The sequence below is a fragment of the Pempheris klunzingeri genome, chromosome 7 (assembly GCF_042242105.1).
Source record: "Pempheris klunzingeri isolate RE-2024b chromosome 7, fPemKlu1.hap1, whole genome shotgun sequence".
Lineage (NCBI taxonomy): Eukaryota > Metazoa > Chordata > Actinopteri > Acropomatiformes > Pempheridae > Pempheris > Pempheris klunzingeri.
Window position 1 is genome coordinate 1,028,738 of NC_092018.1, and position 19,308 is coordinate 1,048,045.

At 44.6% G+C, this 19,308-nt stretch overlaps 2 protein-coding genes across 2 annotated transcripts; both read right to left on the reverse strand.

Moving 5' to 3' along the window:
- Nucleotides 1-4,809: 4,809 nt before the first annotated feature.
- On the reverse strand, nucleotides 4,810-7,430 carry LOC139204180 (C-C motif chemokine 19-like). The gene is made up of 4 exons (XM_070834156.1): nucleotides 7,287-7,430; nucleotides 6,233-6,356; nucleotides 6,030-6,144; nucleotides 4,810-5,231 (listed from the first exon to the last, which is right to left on the reverse strand). Exons 1-4 carry the CDS (start codon nucleotides 7,336-7,338, stop codon nucleotides 5,199-5,201), a joined length of 324 nt encoding a protein of 107 aa, XP_070690257.1. The 5' UTR covers nucleotides 7,339-7,430; the 3' UTR covers nucleotides 4,810-5,198.
- A 4,464-nt stretch (nucleotides 7,431-11,894) lies between these two features.
- LOC139204327 (C-C motif chemokine 13-like) lies at nucleotides 11,895-13,059 on the reverse strand. Its single transcript, XM_070834336.1, has 4 exons — nucleotides 12,895-13,059; nucleotides 12,551-12,665; nucleotides 12,316-12,432; nucleotides 11,895-12,220 (listed from the first exon to the last, which is right to left on the reverse strand). Exons 1-3 carry the CDS (start codon nucleotides 12,956-12,958, stop codon nucleotides 12,321-12,323), a joined length of 291 nt encoding a protein of 96 aa, XP_070690437.1. The 5' UTR covers nucleotides 12,959-13,059; the 3' UTR covers nucleotides 11,895-12,220; nucleotides 12,316-12,320.
- Between the last annotated feature and the right edge of the window lie 6,249 nt (nucleotides 13,060-19,308).

Consider the following 19,308-nt stretch of genomic DNA (forward strand, 5'->3'; position numbering starts at 1 on the left):
GCAGAAGAGAGGTGATATTTTTGATGCTTAAAGGGAAAGCCCAACACACTTTGTGATGGCGGCTCTGAGGTGTCGGTATGTCCGTGCTACCTGTCCTGTCCAGGTGTAAAATGTGGCCTTAGGTTCAAAATGAGAAGTTACAGCTGTACAGAGCATAACTGGACGGCCCGAATATTCCACATTATGAAGCAGAACGTCGGTGTACATTCAGTAAATACATGAAAGCTTGTGTAGTTTTTGAAAAACATACAAACAGGATATGATTTAACCACTTTAATCCTCTTTGTGTTGCTTTATCTTGTACAGAATGTACAGTCACTTCATTCTAGCAGGAACAACTCAACACTTCATGTCCATCGAGCTGTAAATATATTTAAACCCTTCAGCTTCTCGTCTGTATCAATGTTTCTGATTTGTTCACCAGTTTTATGTTCAACAGGAAGCAGGAATGAGTTTTAGCTTCAGCGCTGACGAGCAGAACGGCAGTGGGCCGTGGGAGGGGAAGGTCTGAAGGTCTGAAGGTCTGAGGGACTGATGGTCTGAAGGTCTGATGGTCTGAAGGTCTAAAGGTCTGATGGTCTGAAGGTCTGAAGGTCTGAGGATCTGATGATCTGATGATCTGAAGGTTTGAAGATCTGATGGTCTGATGGTCTGATGGTCTGATGGTCTGAGGATCTGATGATCTGAAGGTCTAAAGGTTTGAAGATCTGATGGTCTGATGGTCTGATGTCTGAGGATCTGATGATCTGAAGGTCTAAAGGTCTGATGGTCTGACGGTCTGAGGATCTGATGATCTGATGATCTGATGATCTGAAGGTTTGAAGATCTGATGGTCTGACAGTCTGAAGGACCATCTGACGGTCTGATGGTCTGAAGGTCTGACGGTCTGAAGGTCTGACAGTCTGAATGACCATCAGACCGTCTGATGGTCTGATGGTCTGATGGTCTGACGGTCTGAAGGACCATCAGACAGTCTGAAGGTCTGAAGGACCGTCTGACGGTCTGACGGTCTGACGGTCTGAAGGTCTGATGGTGGTCTGCTGTTGATGGACGTCCAGCTCAGAGTTCTTGTGGACACAGACACAAACTCCTTCTCAGCTTGTCCGTCGATTGGCTGAAATGTTTGTGCTTTAAATGTCGCAGTGACCTGAAGGATTCTGTTTTTAATCTGCCCCCCCGGCTGCCTCCTCCTGTCCTGCCTGTAAATACCTTCAGCACCAGTGACACCGCTCTTCTCTCTGTGTCCAGGCTATATGACGTAAACGTATGACATTATCAAACTACTATGGATGTTAAATAACAAAGTGCTCATGTGATCACAAACCTCAGAGGCTCCTGTGTCTTTTGTTCTCAACACGTTTCACTGGAGATGAAAAGCTTTTCATCAGGGCTGCTGGGTTTCTGCAGAAAGGTTCTTTTGGTCGAATAAGACTCGTCACTGGTTTCATTAAGTTTCTGTCTTTTCTAACACTTGACGTGTTGCAAAAACAGATTTCCATCAACTGCTTTGAAGCAAATAAACTACAGAAAGTGTAGTTTGGTCAGAAGTTATAGGCTACGTTGTGCGCGGCTAAAATAAAAAGAGCAGAAGAAGAAAATGTAGTGAAACAGAAACTAAACCCGTCGTCCGTCTCCTCCAGCCTCCAGGAAGGTCTCCAGGCTTTGAAGCTAATGTCACATGACTCCACGGGGCAAAAAAGAGTCTGTAAATCTGTGGATAACTTTTTCTTCAGTGTTAGAACCTGTTAAACGGTTTTGATCCATTCAGTCTGATAACATTTTGAAGTTAGCAGAGGCCTAACAGGACCAACACCTTGACAGGACTGAGCGGCCTCACCTTCAGCGCTGTATCCAGGTGTGTTTATACATCCGCCAGTAGTCGTCTTCAGGAAACAGCTGATCGGTCATGTGAGTTAAGTGTTTGCACCTTTAACCCCCAAAAGATAAAGCAAATAAAAACCACCTGAAGCGTAACAAACTTTTTCTGCAGGCTTTTCTAACGTGATATTTCAAAATGCAAATAGAAATAGGAAGATGCTACTTACCCCCCAGTGTCGGCAGACAGCCACACTATTCTATTTACACCCAGGTGTGTGTTGGAAAGAAGACATTTAGTGTTTGATGAAGCCTTGTTGGTATCTGACTTATTATTTTAACTCAAAACATATTGTATTAAGCCAAACTGGCCCCAAGAGCTCATAACAATAAAAGAAAGCTGGAGCTTACAGGTTAACAACTGAATGAATATAATCTTCTGTTGGTCTCACACAGGATCTAAACACCCCCCCCCCCAAACAGACTCTGATAAAAACTACACTGATGGAAACACGACTGCTGACTAAACTACCTCCACATGAAGTTCTTCCAACCAATGAAAGTGCTCTAAGCTGTTGGTCTGACGGAGACCTTGAAATATGAGTGTTTGTAACGAGGCCTGAGTTTCTGAAACGCTCTGAGGTTATTTAAAGGATGTTCTGGTGGACGTTCTCCAGGTGAGACCCAACTAAACGTTTTCTGCTGCATTTCAAGCCTTGAAAGGAAAGAGTTTGTATTTCAAGTGTGTTTCATCTTCAGAAGGTTACAGTTGGATGAAGTATCACTAATATCCAGAAGGTTACTCACATCTGCTGTGTCTGAACTGGATGAAGAGGCCGAATGAACCCTGATGTCCTGCCACGTATTAACATGTTGGTGTCACCACAGTTAGGTTCCTGCTGAGGACGAAGCTCTTCAGCCACCAGGTGGTGCTGATGTTTTACAGGATAAGATCAGCTGTGAGCTCACTGGGCTGCAATATTCAGGCTCTTTAAGGCTTTTTAAAGAAAATCCATCTGGTTGTGCAGCAGCACAGAATCCTTCAATATTCTGAGGAAACTCTGCTCACATCTCAACATGGTGACGTCCCCGAGGACGAAACCTGTTAGAGGTAAAGTTTATCCAGCTGTCTGTTGAAGGACCAGACCAGCCTGCACAGATCCCCGACCCTGACCCTGACCCTGACCCTGACCCTGATCCTGACCCCATCCAAAGCCTTTGCTTTGAACCAGAATTCAGACGGTCAGAGCTGATCCCCAGCAGAACTGGACCTCACTGATGAGCCACGTCTGCCTAGTGAAGGACAGTAAAAACACAATCTGAATGTGCTGCAGCGGTTTGTTCGCTTTGACGCGTAGATTGACCTTCCTCAGAGGAAGAGGCCTCAGGCTGGCAGCCCTTTACTGAACCCTCCTTTGTTGTATTTCTCTGCAGGTATTTTCACTGTGATTTCACTTCTTTCTTTGATTCTTTTTGTGAATGTGAAATCTAATTCTTTATTTATCCAGGAAGTTCAGCTGAGGTTAAAGCTGAGATTAAAAGTTGAGTGGGTGACACTTTCACCTTCTCAGGTGACGCATTAACTGGATAAGCTGGTCTTTTGTGTGGAGGCGGGAACACCTGCCAACATCAGGCTGTGAAAAAGAGGACTTTCTAGGGCCCCCGCCCCCCCGTCCCAATACAGCCTTCCCCTCAGTAACAAATCTCACAAAACGTATTTATTTAGGTCTCATTTATTAAAGACATTTGAACCAACTGAGCTATTAATTAACTATTAATAATCAAACAATGGCAAATATAATAATAGTACATCAGTCAGAGGGACAAAACCAACCCTGAGGACATTTCAGGCTCGATTCAGTCGGTGATTCAGGTTTACTTTGACTTTTGATTCCTTCACGTATGTTTTGCAGGCAGATTTTGAATGTTTGAGCTACTTGTACAGAAGTATTTTCATGTTATGTTGGTAGTTAAACTTGAGGAGGTTAAATCCTCAGATGAAATCAACACTGAGCTTTAGCTGAAGAACAAATTCAGCTTTTCTTCTTTGTTTCACTGAGCCTTTGTTTACATGATGTACTATATCGCACCACTTGATAGAAATGAACGGGAAGAAGACTTGATCCGATGGAGAGTTTTCTGTGCTGTGAAAATGATCTGATAGCTGAGATGTAGAGTCACATCTTCAGCTCATTTGGAAACATATTTCTTTGTGTGTTTCACCAGTTTTCAGTGACAAACTGAGCTCAGTGGGGGGCTGTGAGGTCACCTCTGCCACTGGGTTGGGTTGCCAGGTACAGACTCATATCCCACACTGAGAAACACCTGTTTGGTTTGTATCAATAAGAAATTGGGAGATCAACGGGAAAAATGATGAGCTGGGAGCACAGCAGGAGAAAAAGGTGGAAAAGTTGTTCCCATGTTCCTGATCGGTGTCCTGACAACTTCACAACAGATTTGATTCAAGATCAAACTTCTCAAAGTTCCCATTTCTGATCACTGTTCCCTTCTGTTTTAAGGTGAACTGCTGCCAAACACTTTTTACCAGGATTTTCTAATCAGCACAACATCCAGCTGAGGCTGACGGGAATGTTGTTAGTTATCTGACCATAAACTAAACTTTGGACAAACAAACTGTCACTGTGATGACGAGGCGATCAAAAATGTTCAACCCAACAATATTGTTTTCATTTTGAATTTTAGTTTGGTCCTGATGTGAAGAGTTTGCGAATTCAAGCTTTGCTTTCCAGTTGATAGAATAAGAGATGAAAAATATGGACCATGCAAACAAAAAGGGTGTTAGGGGATTAGGAGCAGTTATTTGTTCCTGAAGTTCTTCTGAATAAGAGGAAACTGGAATCGTGTTATGATACCAAACCTAAAAATGAAAACAAGCATTTCATTTCTGCAGCAGTGGTGGAAAAACGAGATCATTTACTCACTTTCACTCCTCACAGACTTAAGAGTGTCGTCAGCGTAGAATGAAAAACATGATCAGGATTTGGAAAAACAGAGCTTTATTTTAGGGGAAAAAGGTCAAAAATCAAATCCACACAACAAACAAACTGCCTGAGTAGTTCAGTTATTCAGAGTTAGCTAAGTGAGCTGAACTTCACATTCTAAACTTTGATATTTCTTCTATAATTCTTGGTTTTATTCAAACACCATAAAAATATAAAAATCCTTCAAAATGTTTCATTTTCAATTTGGTTCAAACATAATTTTATCAAATATAAAATAAAAGTAAAAAGTAAAATAGAGCTCATCTTTATATTATATATTTGACTGTGGTTTGATCCGCCCCCCCCTCCTCCCTGACTTCATCCAGTCCAGCTGTGTTGCTGCTGCTGCCGTGGCCGAAGGGGTCGAAGGTCGCTCTTCGCTCATATGCGCTTCACATCTTTGCAGCGATTTCCCTGCAGACACACAAATATTTAGAAACCAAAGCCAACAGTCTCCTTGGTGCTTCAAACTAAGATGTGAGAAGCCCAGAAAAGAAAGAATGAGCGGCACTGGGGAGTTTCTACACACTCAATGTTCCCAAGTTAGAAATCTTTTAAAGAATATTCAAGAATCTGACAAACGAGGAGCTCGTCTTTAATAGAACACGCGCACCAAGTCAGCACTTCGTCCTGCAGCCTGCTCGAGCTCTGTTTGGCATCTGTGCAGCCTGATGACTCACAGCCGGAGGCCTCGTCTGCGGTCGCACGGTTAGATGGAGCTTAGCGAGGCTTGGAACAGATCAGTGGATCTGAACACCCAGAGATCACAAACTAGGAAACCTCGATGGAGATTTCTGCCTTTTTTTTAACCTGTTGATTAATTTGGCTGTTGTGAGCTTTTGTGAGACGTGTAATTTGTAAAAAAAAAAAAAAAGTTTTATCAGCAATTATTAAGAGTTTTTAAGTAACTTTTCCAACCCTGTTAAGTGTTGAGCATCAGATGCTAAGCTAAGCTAAGCTAAGCTAAGCTAATCACCTTCTGAGTGTATATTTGAGAGGTATTCCTTCATGCATTTCACTAATAAAAACAAAAAGAGAACTAATGAGCATTGTGTCACATATATATCACAGATAAACACTAATGAAGCACCATGTGGGGGCCATTTCTATCATTGTGATCCTGTTGTAACGACAAATGTTCTCAAAACAATGACTTTGAGACACTAATTCATTATTTTGGCAGAAAAGGTGCAGAGCAGCAGGAAAATCTACCTTGTAGTTATTTTTCTTGCACCACTCCCTCAGACGGTTGACGTGGGCCACCACAGCTCGGACCCACGACTCTTCAGGCGGCACGCAGAGATTCCTGCTACTTCTCGTAACCAAGCTGCAAGGAAATCACTCAGGTCAGGCTGAGAAGGTGGTGGAGGAGCTTTCTACATCCCATCTACTCATCAGATACGTCATCAACTCACATCATGGCGTCCACAGAGCAGCCCTGACCGCTGACCTGGCTGTAGTAGTCCACGATGGCGTGTTTGTTAACCTCTTTGTTTTTGACGCTCAAGCAGCAGTCGAAGGGCATCTGGGCCAGCGTGACTGTGGGACACAGAGGGTCAGTCAGTCAGCTGCAGCCTGCTCAAGTCACTCAGAGTCACATTCAGGGGTTTTCCTGCCTGTCAACACTGCAGTCTAAACAGATTACAGCTGTAAGGAGGGAAGCTTTTACGACCTGCTTTTATGGCTGCAGGGAGTTTTATACTCAGACGGTGATATAATAAGTGATAATGACTGTTACTGTGTGTGTGTGTGTGGTTATAATCTCGTTCACTTCTGTATAAAAAGATGTCTTGACCCTTTTCTTGGATTTTCATTTGAATAAATTGATTATTTCGAGGTTTCAGACGGTTGGTCAGCTTGGATACTGTGAGCATTCATCGATTGATCGGGAAAATAATCAGCAGATTAACGTGTAACAAAGATGCTGCAGCCCTGTTCCACACTGAGAGGAGCCTGGTGGAGCAACAGGAGCCTGGTGGAGCAGCAGGAGCCTGGTGGAGCAGATCGGAGGCTGAGAGCTTCACTCAAGGACAACTTCTCATCAGCTAAACACTCCCACACACACACACACACACACACACACATCTAATGTTGCCTGGTAGCTTTGGTCACATGATGATGAGGGGAAAACCAGCAGCTCCTTCACCTGCTAAACACACCTCATCTACTCAGATGTGACAAGAAGGTAGTTCTAATATTATATTTTATATTTGACATATATTCTCCTCTGTGTCTTCATGTTGTAACTCTTCGGCTGCTCTACGAGGCACCTTTACCTGTTCAGGCTGCAGATTGACAGCTCTCCTCTGGACTGTGTGAAGTGAGAAGAACTGGTACGCTCAGGATGAAGTCAGGTGAAGGACCGCAGGTGTGTGTTTAAAGCCCCAAACTACATCCGACAGAGCTCAGGTGGTTTAACCTCAGCGACTCATCTCGCAAAAGTGTATCTGAGTGTGATGTGAGTCTCACCTGTGCAGCAGCAGGTGAGGAAGAGGAGGCAGAAGAAGAGCTGCGGAGCCATGTCTCTTCGTTTCTCTGGAGGCTGATTGGCCGATGAGGAGCCTGACCTTCTGTCAGCGAGGTGGCTGCCTCCGTCTGCTGCGGCTGCTCTTATGTACACTGTCCACTGCTTTCACTTTCCTCCTCATCCTCTTCCTCCTCCCCAGTCTGCACCCCTCCCAACTGAAAATCTTTTATTGACTCTCATTTTTGATTCCCAGCACTTGTTGGAAGTGTCGGGCTCTTCTAAGGTAACAGGAACAGTCTATCACACTTTGAGTCAGACTTCTCTAATCTCTGAACACAAACACCAACAGATCAACATTCACTTGTGAGGGGGGGGGGGGCTAACCTCACAGTAAACTCACTAAATCGCTTCAGTTATAGAGATAAAAAAGTGACTGGAGAAGAACAATTCAGTTTGTTTTACTGCAGAAGGAACTGAACTGATCCTGTTCGCAGGAAAACCTGCTTCTCCTTTAAGTGGCCGGCTGCAAACACAACAGAAGTGACCAGGCGGTGAGAAAAACTACTGGATGTGGCAACACTTGAACTCAGCAGCTTTGATGAAAGTGCAGTTTCCTCTGCGTGACAAACTGCTCCTGGTGACATCTATCGGCCGTAGTTATGATGTGAAACAAAAGTCAACACGTTCTTCTGTGCCATAACTAACCAAACTATCATCTGTGGTAATAATAATAATAATAATAATACATTTTATTTATAGGCGCCTTTCAAGGCACTCAAGGACACCGTACAACACACAGTTAGAAACAAACAGTGAAAAAGCAAGTTAAAAAGTCCAACATTGTAAAAAACCAAGGGGTGGGAGCTCTGAGAGTGATGTTACAGTGAGCAGGCTTGTTTAAACAGGTGGGTGTTGATGGAGGATGATGATCCAAGAGTGCGGCTGGGTGTGTTTATGTGGAGGAGAGGAGTGCCTAAACATAACCTCACTGCACCTGTTCCACAGCGTTAGCTTACATCTAACTTTGGGTTTCAGGCTCCAGAGTTAAAGTCCTGATAATTCCAGAACGGGTGAACATTGGTCGTTTTGACCCCCCCTGATTATTTGAGGAGGAACTTAGTCAATAATGTCCATAAAGGTCACTTGTGTTCCTCAGTAAAGGGTTAATAATGTGTGTGGATACATTAAAGCAGGTCCTTGTGATTGTAAAGAGGACCGTTTGTTCTGTTTCATATGAAAATCTAATGTGGTGGAAGCTGCAGTCGTTCACTGTTAATGACGCTGTGGAGAGTCTGACAGCTTCATGAAGCCAACCAACAACATCTGCACACGTCTTAGTGTGTGGTCGCTGTCACACAGTAGAGATCATCACATATCTAATACCCGTGGCATTTCTGTGGGCGGCTTTGATGTTCACACTATTTCACAACCGCTCCACTTGTGATGAATGAGCTTCAGCAGGAAGGGAACTATAACAAGATCGAGGTTTCTTCCTGTTAAAGGGGAGTTCTTCCTCCACTGTGTCCTAATATAATATCTGATGCTGCTCATGTGGGGATTCTTGAATCCTTCATGTTGAATTCCTGAGTCGTTGGTCTCTCTCTAACTAAAGAGTTTGGTCTAGACCTGCTCTTTATGGAAAGAGTCTGAGATAATGCTGTTGTGAATTGGCGCTATATAAATAAAGATTGATTGATTGATTGATTGATTGAACATGTTCTTATCTGATTCTTTGGGTTGATGTTCTATTTTGATTTGTTTCTACGCTAAGCGTGTATAAAGACTTCCTGTGGGTGTGTACAGTCTGTCTTTGGTGAAACACTAAGTATATAAAATTAGGTTTCTAACTTATATTAAAGAAAAGCTGTATCTGGTGCAGCTGGGGGAGTGTTTCAGTGTTGACCCCCCCCCACTCCTCTTCTCCTTATGAAGCTCAGTGTACAGTTAGGAGACGCAGCACCTCATCGCAGGAGAAGATGCCTCAGAGATACAGGAGAAGAAAAGAAGTCTTAAGCTCCATCATTCAAGTGACGTCCTGCAAAACTGGACCACGGCAGGAAAACTAAAACTAGACCCCGTGGCAGACCCAGGACCCTCTGGAGGGGTGGCATATCCCATCAGGCCTCGGGACGCCTCGGGGTCCCCGGGACGAGCTGGAGAGTGTTGCCCTGCTGACCCGACCCCCCGATAAGAGGATGGATGATGGATGGATTAAAGGTACGGACGCTGCAGCCTCTCCAGAGAAGCTGGAGTCACTTTCCTTGTTGCTGTTTGACCAGAAATAATTCAAATGAAAACCCAAAGGAAGAACAAACACACCTCTCTTCCCCTCTCAGTGGAGGAAGCTGTCAGCTGTACGTTAGAAAAGAGTGAACGCAGAATGAGCGGATGTTTTATTGGTTTATATCTGTCAGGTGACCTTGAGAGCAGAAGTGCAGGCGTGAGTGTTTACATGAGCCTCTGGAGCACTTAGAGAGAGAGATTCGGTTTCCTGTAAATCCCTGTTTGGATGTTTGCCCGTCTGTCTGTCTGCATTTACTCTCCAGGACTTTCCCTGCTCCCAGCCCAACCCCCCACCCCCCCCCACCCCCACCCCCCACACGCTTACTGGAAAGAGTTGATGGGCTTGTAGTGCTGCCAGTGGAGGAGAATCTGGGAGGAGTCCAGGCAGCATCCGAGCGAGTGTTACAGGAAGGAGGGACAGGACGGGACACGTCTGAGAATGTGTCTCCAACCATCACTGCACGACAACCAGGCCAGAGGTCAGAGGTCAGAGGTCAGAGGTCAGAGGTCGTGCAGCTTCATTCCACACATGAATTCCATTCCTAAACCTGTTTTAGTCGTAATAATTTCAGATTACAGGGAATCATCTCGTGCTTTTGGTGCTTTCTGCTGCGTTTCCCTTAAATAGAACATCATCATAGATCACCCCGGGCTGATAAAGTTGGATCTCAGGTTCGGGTGGTCTGCGGTGACCTATGACAGCCCCCTGTGCATTGTGGGAAACTCCACTGGATGTTGGCAGCCTGGCTCGGTGGCCTGGAGGTCAGCGAGCAGCTGAGAGCTCACACGTACTGTTCTGTTCTGTTCTGTTCTGTTCTGTTCTGTTCTGTTCTGTTCTGTTCTGTCGCGAGAAGGTCAGAAGGTCAGAAGGTCAGAAGAGGAAGGAAGGACTTCCTGTTCTCCAGCAGAAAAGCAGCAGTGAGTCATCAGCAAGGCGACAAAGAAGGAAAACATCTCGCTGTGGATTTATTTCAAGGACAAATCAGTAACATCAGTCTCTCCGTGCACAAGACTTCACATAAACCGGAGCTCTTTAAAGGACACCAGGCTGCAAACTGAGCTTCAGCTGTTGTTGCTGCAGTTTAGAACCAGAGTGAGAAAAGATGGAGGACAGTGATCCACTTTTATTCTCTTTTAAAGACACTCGTTCACTCAGAACAGACTTTGGCGTCTTCAACATCCACACACACACTCACACACACACACACTCACACACACACACACACACACACACACACACACACACTCACACACTTCCGTCCTCGTAGTGTTTTTCTTAAACGTATATGTTGTGCATCCGTCTCTCTTCAGACCTGAAGAAGCCTCTCTGATGGGGGGCCAAACGTCTTCCAGTGCTTCAAGTGCTTCCTGTAATGACATGTTTCTTCTGCTTGGTCTTTTGATGAATGTTCTAAGTCGCTCTGACGTCCCCGGTTTGTCTTGTGGTCGCGTCCAGTCTCTTGTTTCCTGTTTTATTTTGTAGTATTCTTGTCTTCTTCTACCTCACTTCCTGCCTTTGTGGTCGTCTGCACCTGATCCTCGTTCGGCTCACCTGTCTTCACACCCCCGAGCTCATCCTCTGCTCTGGTTCTGTCCTCGCTGTGTTTTTCCACCTGCACCTTCCTTCTTCATACTGAATGTAAGTGAATCAATGACATGGACTTAAGAGCAGTTTGAGGTTTAGTTTACGACCTGCTGCAGTAGTTCAGAGGGGAAACTGGACTCTTTACTACATTTAACTGCTGCAGTTCCTTTAACTTCACATTTAAAACATGATCAGCTGACTGAATATGAATATTATCACAGACTGAGCCTGAGCTTCCCCTCAGTGTACATACATGTTTTATATTCTAAGATGCAGAATGTCTTAAGTACTTAAAGTACATTTTGCTGGTAATACTTCTGTACTTTTACTGCTGCTCACACAAAGTCTCAGTGATCATGTGAAGCTTTAAATCCTCATGTGTCAGTATGGTATTTATCTATATCTAACTGTGTTACATGTCCTTCGTGGTCTGTTCCTGAACAGCTGTTGTATTTCTGAAAGCTTTTTCTTATTTCTTCAGCTTTGTGTTTGTTTCACTGCTTTGATCTCGTCTCATTCTGTTTGATTCTCTGTACTTTTACTCTCCGGCTCTTTATCTTTTAATTCTGGATCCTTTTTAACAAAGCAAGTCTCTCACTGAAAGAGAAGAAGTTGATGTAACAAAGTGTTGGTGCGTCTGTTTTAAAGGTTTTTCTGGTCAGATGTCTGAAACAGTGTTTGATACGTGTCAAACAGGAGACTGCAGAGTTACGGTGGGTTAAATAAAGGCACCAAATACAAGTTACAAAATAACATCAGAGTTTATTTAGAACAAACGAATCCCCTCAACATTTTGTACAAGTTAGGACTCAAACAGCAGCAGAGTTTTAGAGCACGATGGTAAAGAAAGGTGACGTTTTCCTGCTGGATCCAAAGCTTCTGCTTCTAAAGTCCATGTGACTCACAGAAGGGAAGAAAAGAACTACAACTGTACAGTAAGCCGCCATCCGCACGACCAACGACCAGGGATCAGAGGAAGTGACCGCCCGGAGACGTCTGCAGCTCTCGGGTCAGTCGGTCCTCCTTGATCTTCAGCCATGTTTTCCCACAATGCACTGCTGTGTGCACCTGCAGAGAGCGATGATAAACCCAGTTCAGTGAAGCTCTGGGAGCAATTTCACAGCACCATGAGAAACATTTTAGAAAACACTGCAAGGATTTACCTGGTTTACTGATGTGATGACTTCTTTTTGGCATCCAGATGTTTGATGTGATTCCTCACCCACGGCAGGTCGTCAGGGTGGGACACACACAGGATCCTCCCCACCTTTGTAATGAACCTGAAAGAGCAGATGAGGACAGAAGTGAGATCGGGCTTCTTTCACAAACCTATTTTCCAAATTCTAGCAGAAATAAGTTAGAAGTTTGTCATATTTCCACCGGGGGGGGGGCACTCACCTGGTGGCTCTGATATCACAGCCCTTCCCGGCCTCCTGGATGCTGTAGCTTTCAAGGTTTTGGAGCGGCAGGCGCTTGACGCCGACGCTCAGACAGCAGTCCACCGCGATCTCAGCTGCAGGAGGAGGGAGAGGTTCATCATCACAAGATCAACAGACATGTGCATTCATCTACAAAACCTGAGGGGGGGGGGGTCACCTGTAGGCTCTCCCAACACTGTGTTCATTCATGCAAGTTATTTCTAGTTTAAACTCTGGTTTAGTTTGACAGTTTTACTACTTTAACCTGCTGAAAGGATCCTGAAACATAAATCGGTGTTAGTGCTCATGTGAGGTTTGTCTCACCTGCTGCAAACTCAGCACAGATCACGACACCCAGCAGGAGCAGAGCTGCAACTCGAGAGGCCATGTCTTCGTCTCTGTGGGTCTTTGCGGGTCTCTGAAGGTCTCTGTAGGTCTGAGCTCAGGTGTGCTGCTCCAGCGAGTCTCTTCAGGAGTGTGCAGGTGTGCTGTGACGATAGGAGCTGCCTGCAGGTACATTTATGCAGCTGCAACAGAAAGTGAAAGTCTGCTTTGCGCTCACTGACTGGAAATGGGGAGAAAGTTGGCAGCAGACCTGCACGTGCCCGGTAAATTACCCTGAGGCTGATCTTTATCAGGCCGATCGTCTCCTGTGCTTCTGTACATGCAGCCGATCAGCAGGACCAGAATAAGAACTCTGTGTTTTATGCTCTAGTCTTCATTCACATTCAAAATGTAAATCAGAGTATTTTATAATCCAATGAATTGGAAAAGATTCTGTTTCCCTCAAACTTTTCCTCTCAGCAGTGACTTTGACATTTAGTGCATATTCATAACTACTCACTAAAAGTTAGGGATATTCAGCTTTCGGGTGAAATATATGGAAAATGTAAAAAGTGAATGCTACAGTGATATTATATCATGAAAGTAGGACATTTAAGTAGAAGCATGCACTGGTGATTTTATTCATCTTAAACAATGTATTTGAAGAAAATCTACCAACAGTGGTAGGTATACCACAACAAAACATGTTCAGTGTCTCAATAAATTGGGACGTGGCCAAAGGACGTCCACTCCTCTCCTTTCTGTGACTCTTCCAGTCTCTGTATCACTGTTCCAACCTCCTGATGACACTCTGTGACCCTCTAAGCTCAGTGAACACCTCCGTCTGAGGACTTCCTGTTTGAAGCCTCCAGTGTTGAGGTGCTGCTGATCAACTGTTAGGTGTCGTCTTGGTCTCATGATGTCAGAATGTGAACAGCAGGATGAGGAGGACTGTTTAAATACCAATTCTAACTGAAGCAGGAAATGTATTGGTGGATTCATGGATCAAACCTGTTGTGAATGTTGCTGTTAAGCTTCTTGTTAGAGAACAGCAGCTGGTGCAGAAAGTACTGAGACACTGAACAGTTGGACATGTGCATTCAAAGGTTTAGAGAAGGTCACATTAAGTTCACCTGGAAAGGTTAGAATGCATTTTAGGTTCATCCTGAAAGTTCACCTGGAAGCTGAATATCCCTGACTTTTAGTGAGGAGTGTGTATTAGTTACTGTGCACATTACATTTTTAGGTTCTTTTGATTACTGATCTACTAGCTTTATAGATTTTTTATTTATTTATCGATAGATTTACATGTGTGACAGAAGTTTCATGAAGTCCACGTCCCCTGAGAGTTAACACTAGTCGTTGTTTCAGAGGGACAGGTGTGAGTGTAACGTGCCGTTGTGCCGTCGCTGTCTCACTGTGTTGGTGATAAAGACGATTAAAGGTCATTTTAAAGAGGAATTGTTGCCCACTAACAGTTATTATGTTTATAAGGTAAGAAAAAAATACTTTATCTAAATATACAGACTCAAATCTCCGCTTGCAATAAGTAAAGATGCATTGAACAGCAACCACAAGAATAAGAAACGAGCAAAAGATGCAGCAAACAGGAAAATACAGGCCTGAGAACAGTGAAGATTAGAAGGTTACAGTGTGTGTGTGTGTGAGGGACTGTTGAGCAACAGGACACCGTGTGCCAGGAGTGATGCAACAGTTAAAACCCCCTCGAGGATTCAGGGTGAATTAATAAACATTTCCTGAAGGACTCATTCAACACTTTAGTTTACACACATTGGTTTTTTTAGACGTGTCTGGTGTCGCTCCGTGATGAAGAGAATCAGTCGACTCTTCAGAGCAGCTTCCTGCTCACTAGCTTCGTTTTCTGGCTCGTAGATTCAGATTCAGAGTCTAGATGGTCTTGTGTTTAGCATAAGTGGGCTCCGGGTGGGCGGGGCCGTCAGCCTGGCGAGCAGGTCACATGATCGACAGACCTCTATGTGTGACGTCACAAGAGGAGCCGAATCTAAACGGAGCGTTTTCAAACACATTTAGTGAAAGAAGAGGCAGAATCAGAGAGGACGGCCTTCACACCGAGTCTGTCCACTTTAACCTGAGCGGTTTCTGTGGCTGTGAAAGCTTCTTAGTGGAGGAGGAGCAGCTGATTGGTGGAGCTGAGATGAGGAGTTTTCTGTCCGATAGCTCCTCATCTCAGCACAGAAACCTGAAGAAGCTGCCGCTGTGGCTGCAGGGAGGTCACAGAGAGCTGCTGTCGGCTCGTCATCACAGTTCTCAGTTTAAAAAGGACCAACGAGGGTCTGAACATCTTCTGCTGCAGCGGTGACATCACTACAGGGTTTGTTTCCATGGTGACGACAACATCAGTGCAGACTGACAGACTCGTGTTCATGTTGTTATCAGAAAAGGTCCCGACCACCAATAACTGAAGACGTCCGTGTTTTCATTTCCACTCACACTACAGCGAGACGTTAAGACGTCAGCAGGGAGCTCTGAAGCTGTTTCACTCTTGTGTTTTACAGATGTGAGAGTGGTGCTGCTGAGAAGAAGCCGCTAGCTTCCTGAAACGACTGTGGCTTCATCAGGTCACTGTTTTCATGCAGCTCAGTGGGAAGCTGCAGGTTAAAGAAAAGCAGAAATGACACTGAGTCAGTAACAGAGCGTAAAGAGCAACACAGCTGGGCAGCACAATGTGTTCATTTATGTGGAAAACCTCTGAGGAAGTCAACAACAGAAAATATCCCCGAACCACAGGAGATTTCGATGTAAACACGATCCATCCTGACCAGCAGATTTCTCCTCCTATGTGTACTTTGTGTTGCTTCGTCCATATTTAACCTTTCACCTGTTTTTATCTTAATAAACTAAATGTTGCACAGTTCCCAGAAAAAAAGACAATACGAACATAAGGAAATATTATTTAGAGATAAAATTAAAAAAATAATTAGTATTTGTTAAATATGAAGATTGTTAAAGTAAAGACTAACTGCAGAGACAGACCAGTAAGATCCTGTTTAACCACAAACACGTTATATCGCTCTCTGGACACACACCAGACTACATTCATTAAAACAGGGATTTTACATCACAGGACACAGGAGCTGCTGGTGTAGTTACGGTGACTTTGGTGTCTTAAATGGTTGCTTTGGATGAGACCTGACTGTTTCACACACCAAACTGACACAGTGACACAAACAAACTAACCAATCGATCCAGCAGCAGACCAGCAGCTCCTGTGTCCTATTCTCTAAAATCCCTGTTTTAGTGAATGTAGTCTGGTGTGTGTGCTGTTTGTGGTTAAACCAAAAGGATCTTCCAGGTCTCTCTCTGTAGGGATCCTTTCCATGATGCTGTCACACACTTAGAATAACACTCTGAGCCTGTCAGTGGATCAAACAAGCTCTTTTAGTGGACCTACTGTGATCAGGTGCAGTTGTCCCAAAGGATCACGTTGCAGCCATTGCAGCCCGTTTGGTGGCTGCTGGCTGAGGTGATCTACTGGACCAGTTCCAACACTTTTACTACCTACCAGTCACTCACACACCAGGATGTGGACACAGAGGACCAGGGGTAAAAAGTTATCCTTTAGGTGTTTATTGAATCACTCACTGACTCCTCTCATGCATCCAGAAATCAGAAGCTACCTGAACTGTTATGTCAACACACCACATGGGGGGTGTAATGGATGGAGGGTAACGGTGTGAAACGGGATGCTTCAGAGCACATCCACTAGCTTAAATCTGATCTCTTTTGTTTCTAATAAAACGGTCTGAAGCCAAGCTGAGCTCCTGTTTCAGCCAAAGTGAGTCCACAGGTGATTTTCTCTTCTGTCACCAACCGTCCTCAGTACTTCAGATGCATGTGGGCACGAGCACACATGAGGCCAGGCCTTGCCGTTATTTATCTTTTATGTTGCGGACTCACTATTGTGTCGTGTTGGTGCTCTGCAGGCCACAGCAGGCTTACCTGAGCCTGTTTAGGAGCACATGAGCAATAAAACCAAAGCAATGAGTTAAAAAGGGAATGAAAAGCTGCACAGAGCCGCAGTGACGCTGATGATCTTCTGTGAATCTGATGTTTTTAACAGAAAACATTTACAATAGTGTTTATTGTGGGCTAATTAATGGAGGACAGACCACAGCCCTCCGTGAACACAGGTCTCACTGGGGGAGTGTGGGGGAGTGTGAACAAGCCTGGGAACTATGTGATTTTCAGGAAAGCTGGCACAGACTTCATATCAATGTTCTACTTGAAAAAAGGGAAGCAGATGAGAAGGAATGCCTGCCGTGTGGGTGAGGGAACAAAAAGACCTGAGGCTGTTGGAAATACCAGCCCAAACAAGTATGTGTGTGTGTGTGTGTGTGTGTGTGTGTGTGTGTGTGTGTGTGTGTGTGTGTCCACATCCATCAGGACCAGATTAACTGCAGTCTCAGTTCAATGCATCCTGACGTTCTTGAACAGTAGCTTCAAACATTTTTGGCGAATCCCCCCTTTAAACTCAGCGTCTCCGGTGTTTTCTGCTCTCCTGCCCTGTACTTCATCTCACAACCCTGGAGATTTACCCTCCGACCCCTTCAGGGTCTCCAGCCACCAGTGTCATGTCTACGCTTCAGTAAATACACAAAGAAGTCCAGAGACGTTTCAGCACAGAGCTCACTGAGACACGTGTCATGTCATCAGTTTGGTTATGTTTAGGAGAACATGGTGGTTTGGGTTTAAATAACAATATTAGACATGAAAATGAAGTCAAATAACTCAGTGTCCCTCCTTAGAAACTGACCTATTAAGTTTTTACTGTTTTCTCTCTGACGTTCACACGTAAAGTAGAGTCAGTCAGTTCAGGCTAAACGGTGTGAAATGACACATGAACTGGCTCCGTTTGGTGAGACCAGGCTGCAAGGTCACAGGTCAGAGGCACTGCTGTGCTAAGCTAAGCTAAGCTAAGCTAAGCTAACCGTGTCCTGGCTGCAGCTTCATATTCAGCAGACAGAAGTAGAAATAGAGCAGGCTCTTTTCCCCTTAGCACCAGTTAGCAGTGTTAACTATTAACTCTGATGCTGCAACAAAACGTCTTGAATGTAACTTAGAACTTTAAATCATCAATCAGCTGACAGACTGGTGTCTCCTCCATTGTTTTAAGAAGCAGATGTAATATCTGGTAAGAAACAGAGAGTTCTTGTTCTGTAAACATTTCCCTGATAGACACAAGCCTACACAGACGACGCTGACGGCTGGTGGAGACTGACGCACAGACCCTAGCGTCCAATCAGACTATGGTTACGTGTGATATTGTGATGCTCTGCCCTTTAAAACCCAGTTCTTGGCTCCTCTGACCAGAACCAGTCATGAGCCCGGCGCTGCCTGAACCCCAGCGTTGTATTGCATCGTATTTCACCTGTGAATCTGAATTAAAGGCTCTTCTGAGAGCGACTGAACCCTCCGGCTGTGATGTCAAAAATCTTGGGCTGTCCATTAAAGAATACAGGTGCCTGAGTTTCCAATAGCAGCTCCCACAGTGTCTTCAGCAGGACGATGATTTATGCACCAGATAAATCTCTCACACTCTGCTGGGATGTTGCCTTCAGGGGCTTTTTGAGGATGGAGGAAGTCATAACATCTAGTTCCAGTATGTCTCAGTGAAAACTAAAGAGCAGGCGGGAGGTGTGACGCCGGCCTGCCCGACACTCAGGGTGAAAGGAGATCATATCTAGTCGTGCTCGGCACCTGTGAAGCTCTCACACTAGTTTTGACATTTGATTAAAGGACAAACGTAAGAACCTTCTAACACCAAGAAGGCAGCAGGGCAAACGTTTTATTCTGAAATGCAATAGTTGTTCTTCTTGTCAGAGATGTGACACTGTGAGTCTGTGTCTCTTCTGGTGAAAGTGGTGAAATGATAACGATATTCAGTGGAAGTGGAATCAGCTTTGTCTGATGTGAGTCACTCCTGTAGAGGAACACACAGGTCGTCTTTAATGCTGGGTGCCGATGGAGTCACATGACTGACAGGTTACAGTAGCGATGCCTCCACTCGGAGCCGTGAAAACGCTCAAAGTTTCGTTTTCTGTCACTGTGAATCAACGACGCTCTCTTACGATAAGCTTCATGTCTGGGCTTGTTTTTAGGTTTGAAGTGGAGCTGTGGTTTACTGGAACATTGTTGTTCTCTTCATGTTTACTCAATCATCTGCAGGGTGGGAAACTACCAGCAACCAGTCAGATGTTGGTGCTGCACGACTTTTGGTGCCTGGGATCTTGGAGTCAGCCCATTTTTGAGGTTTAGCAGACAATCAGAGGAGATTAAACTTATATATAAACACGACGAAGGGGGTCGGTATAACCCGCTCAGAGTATATTTATTTAGTATACAGAGTATAACCATATATTTATATTTATTTTT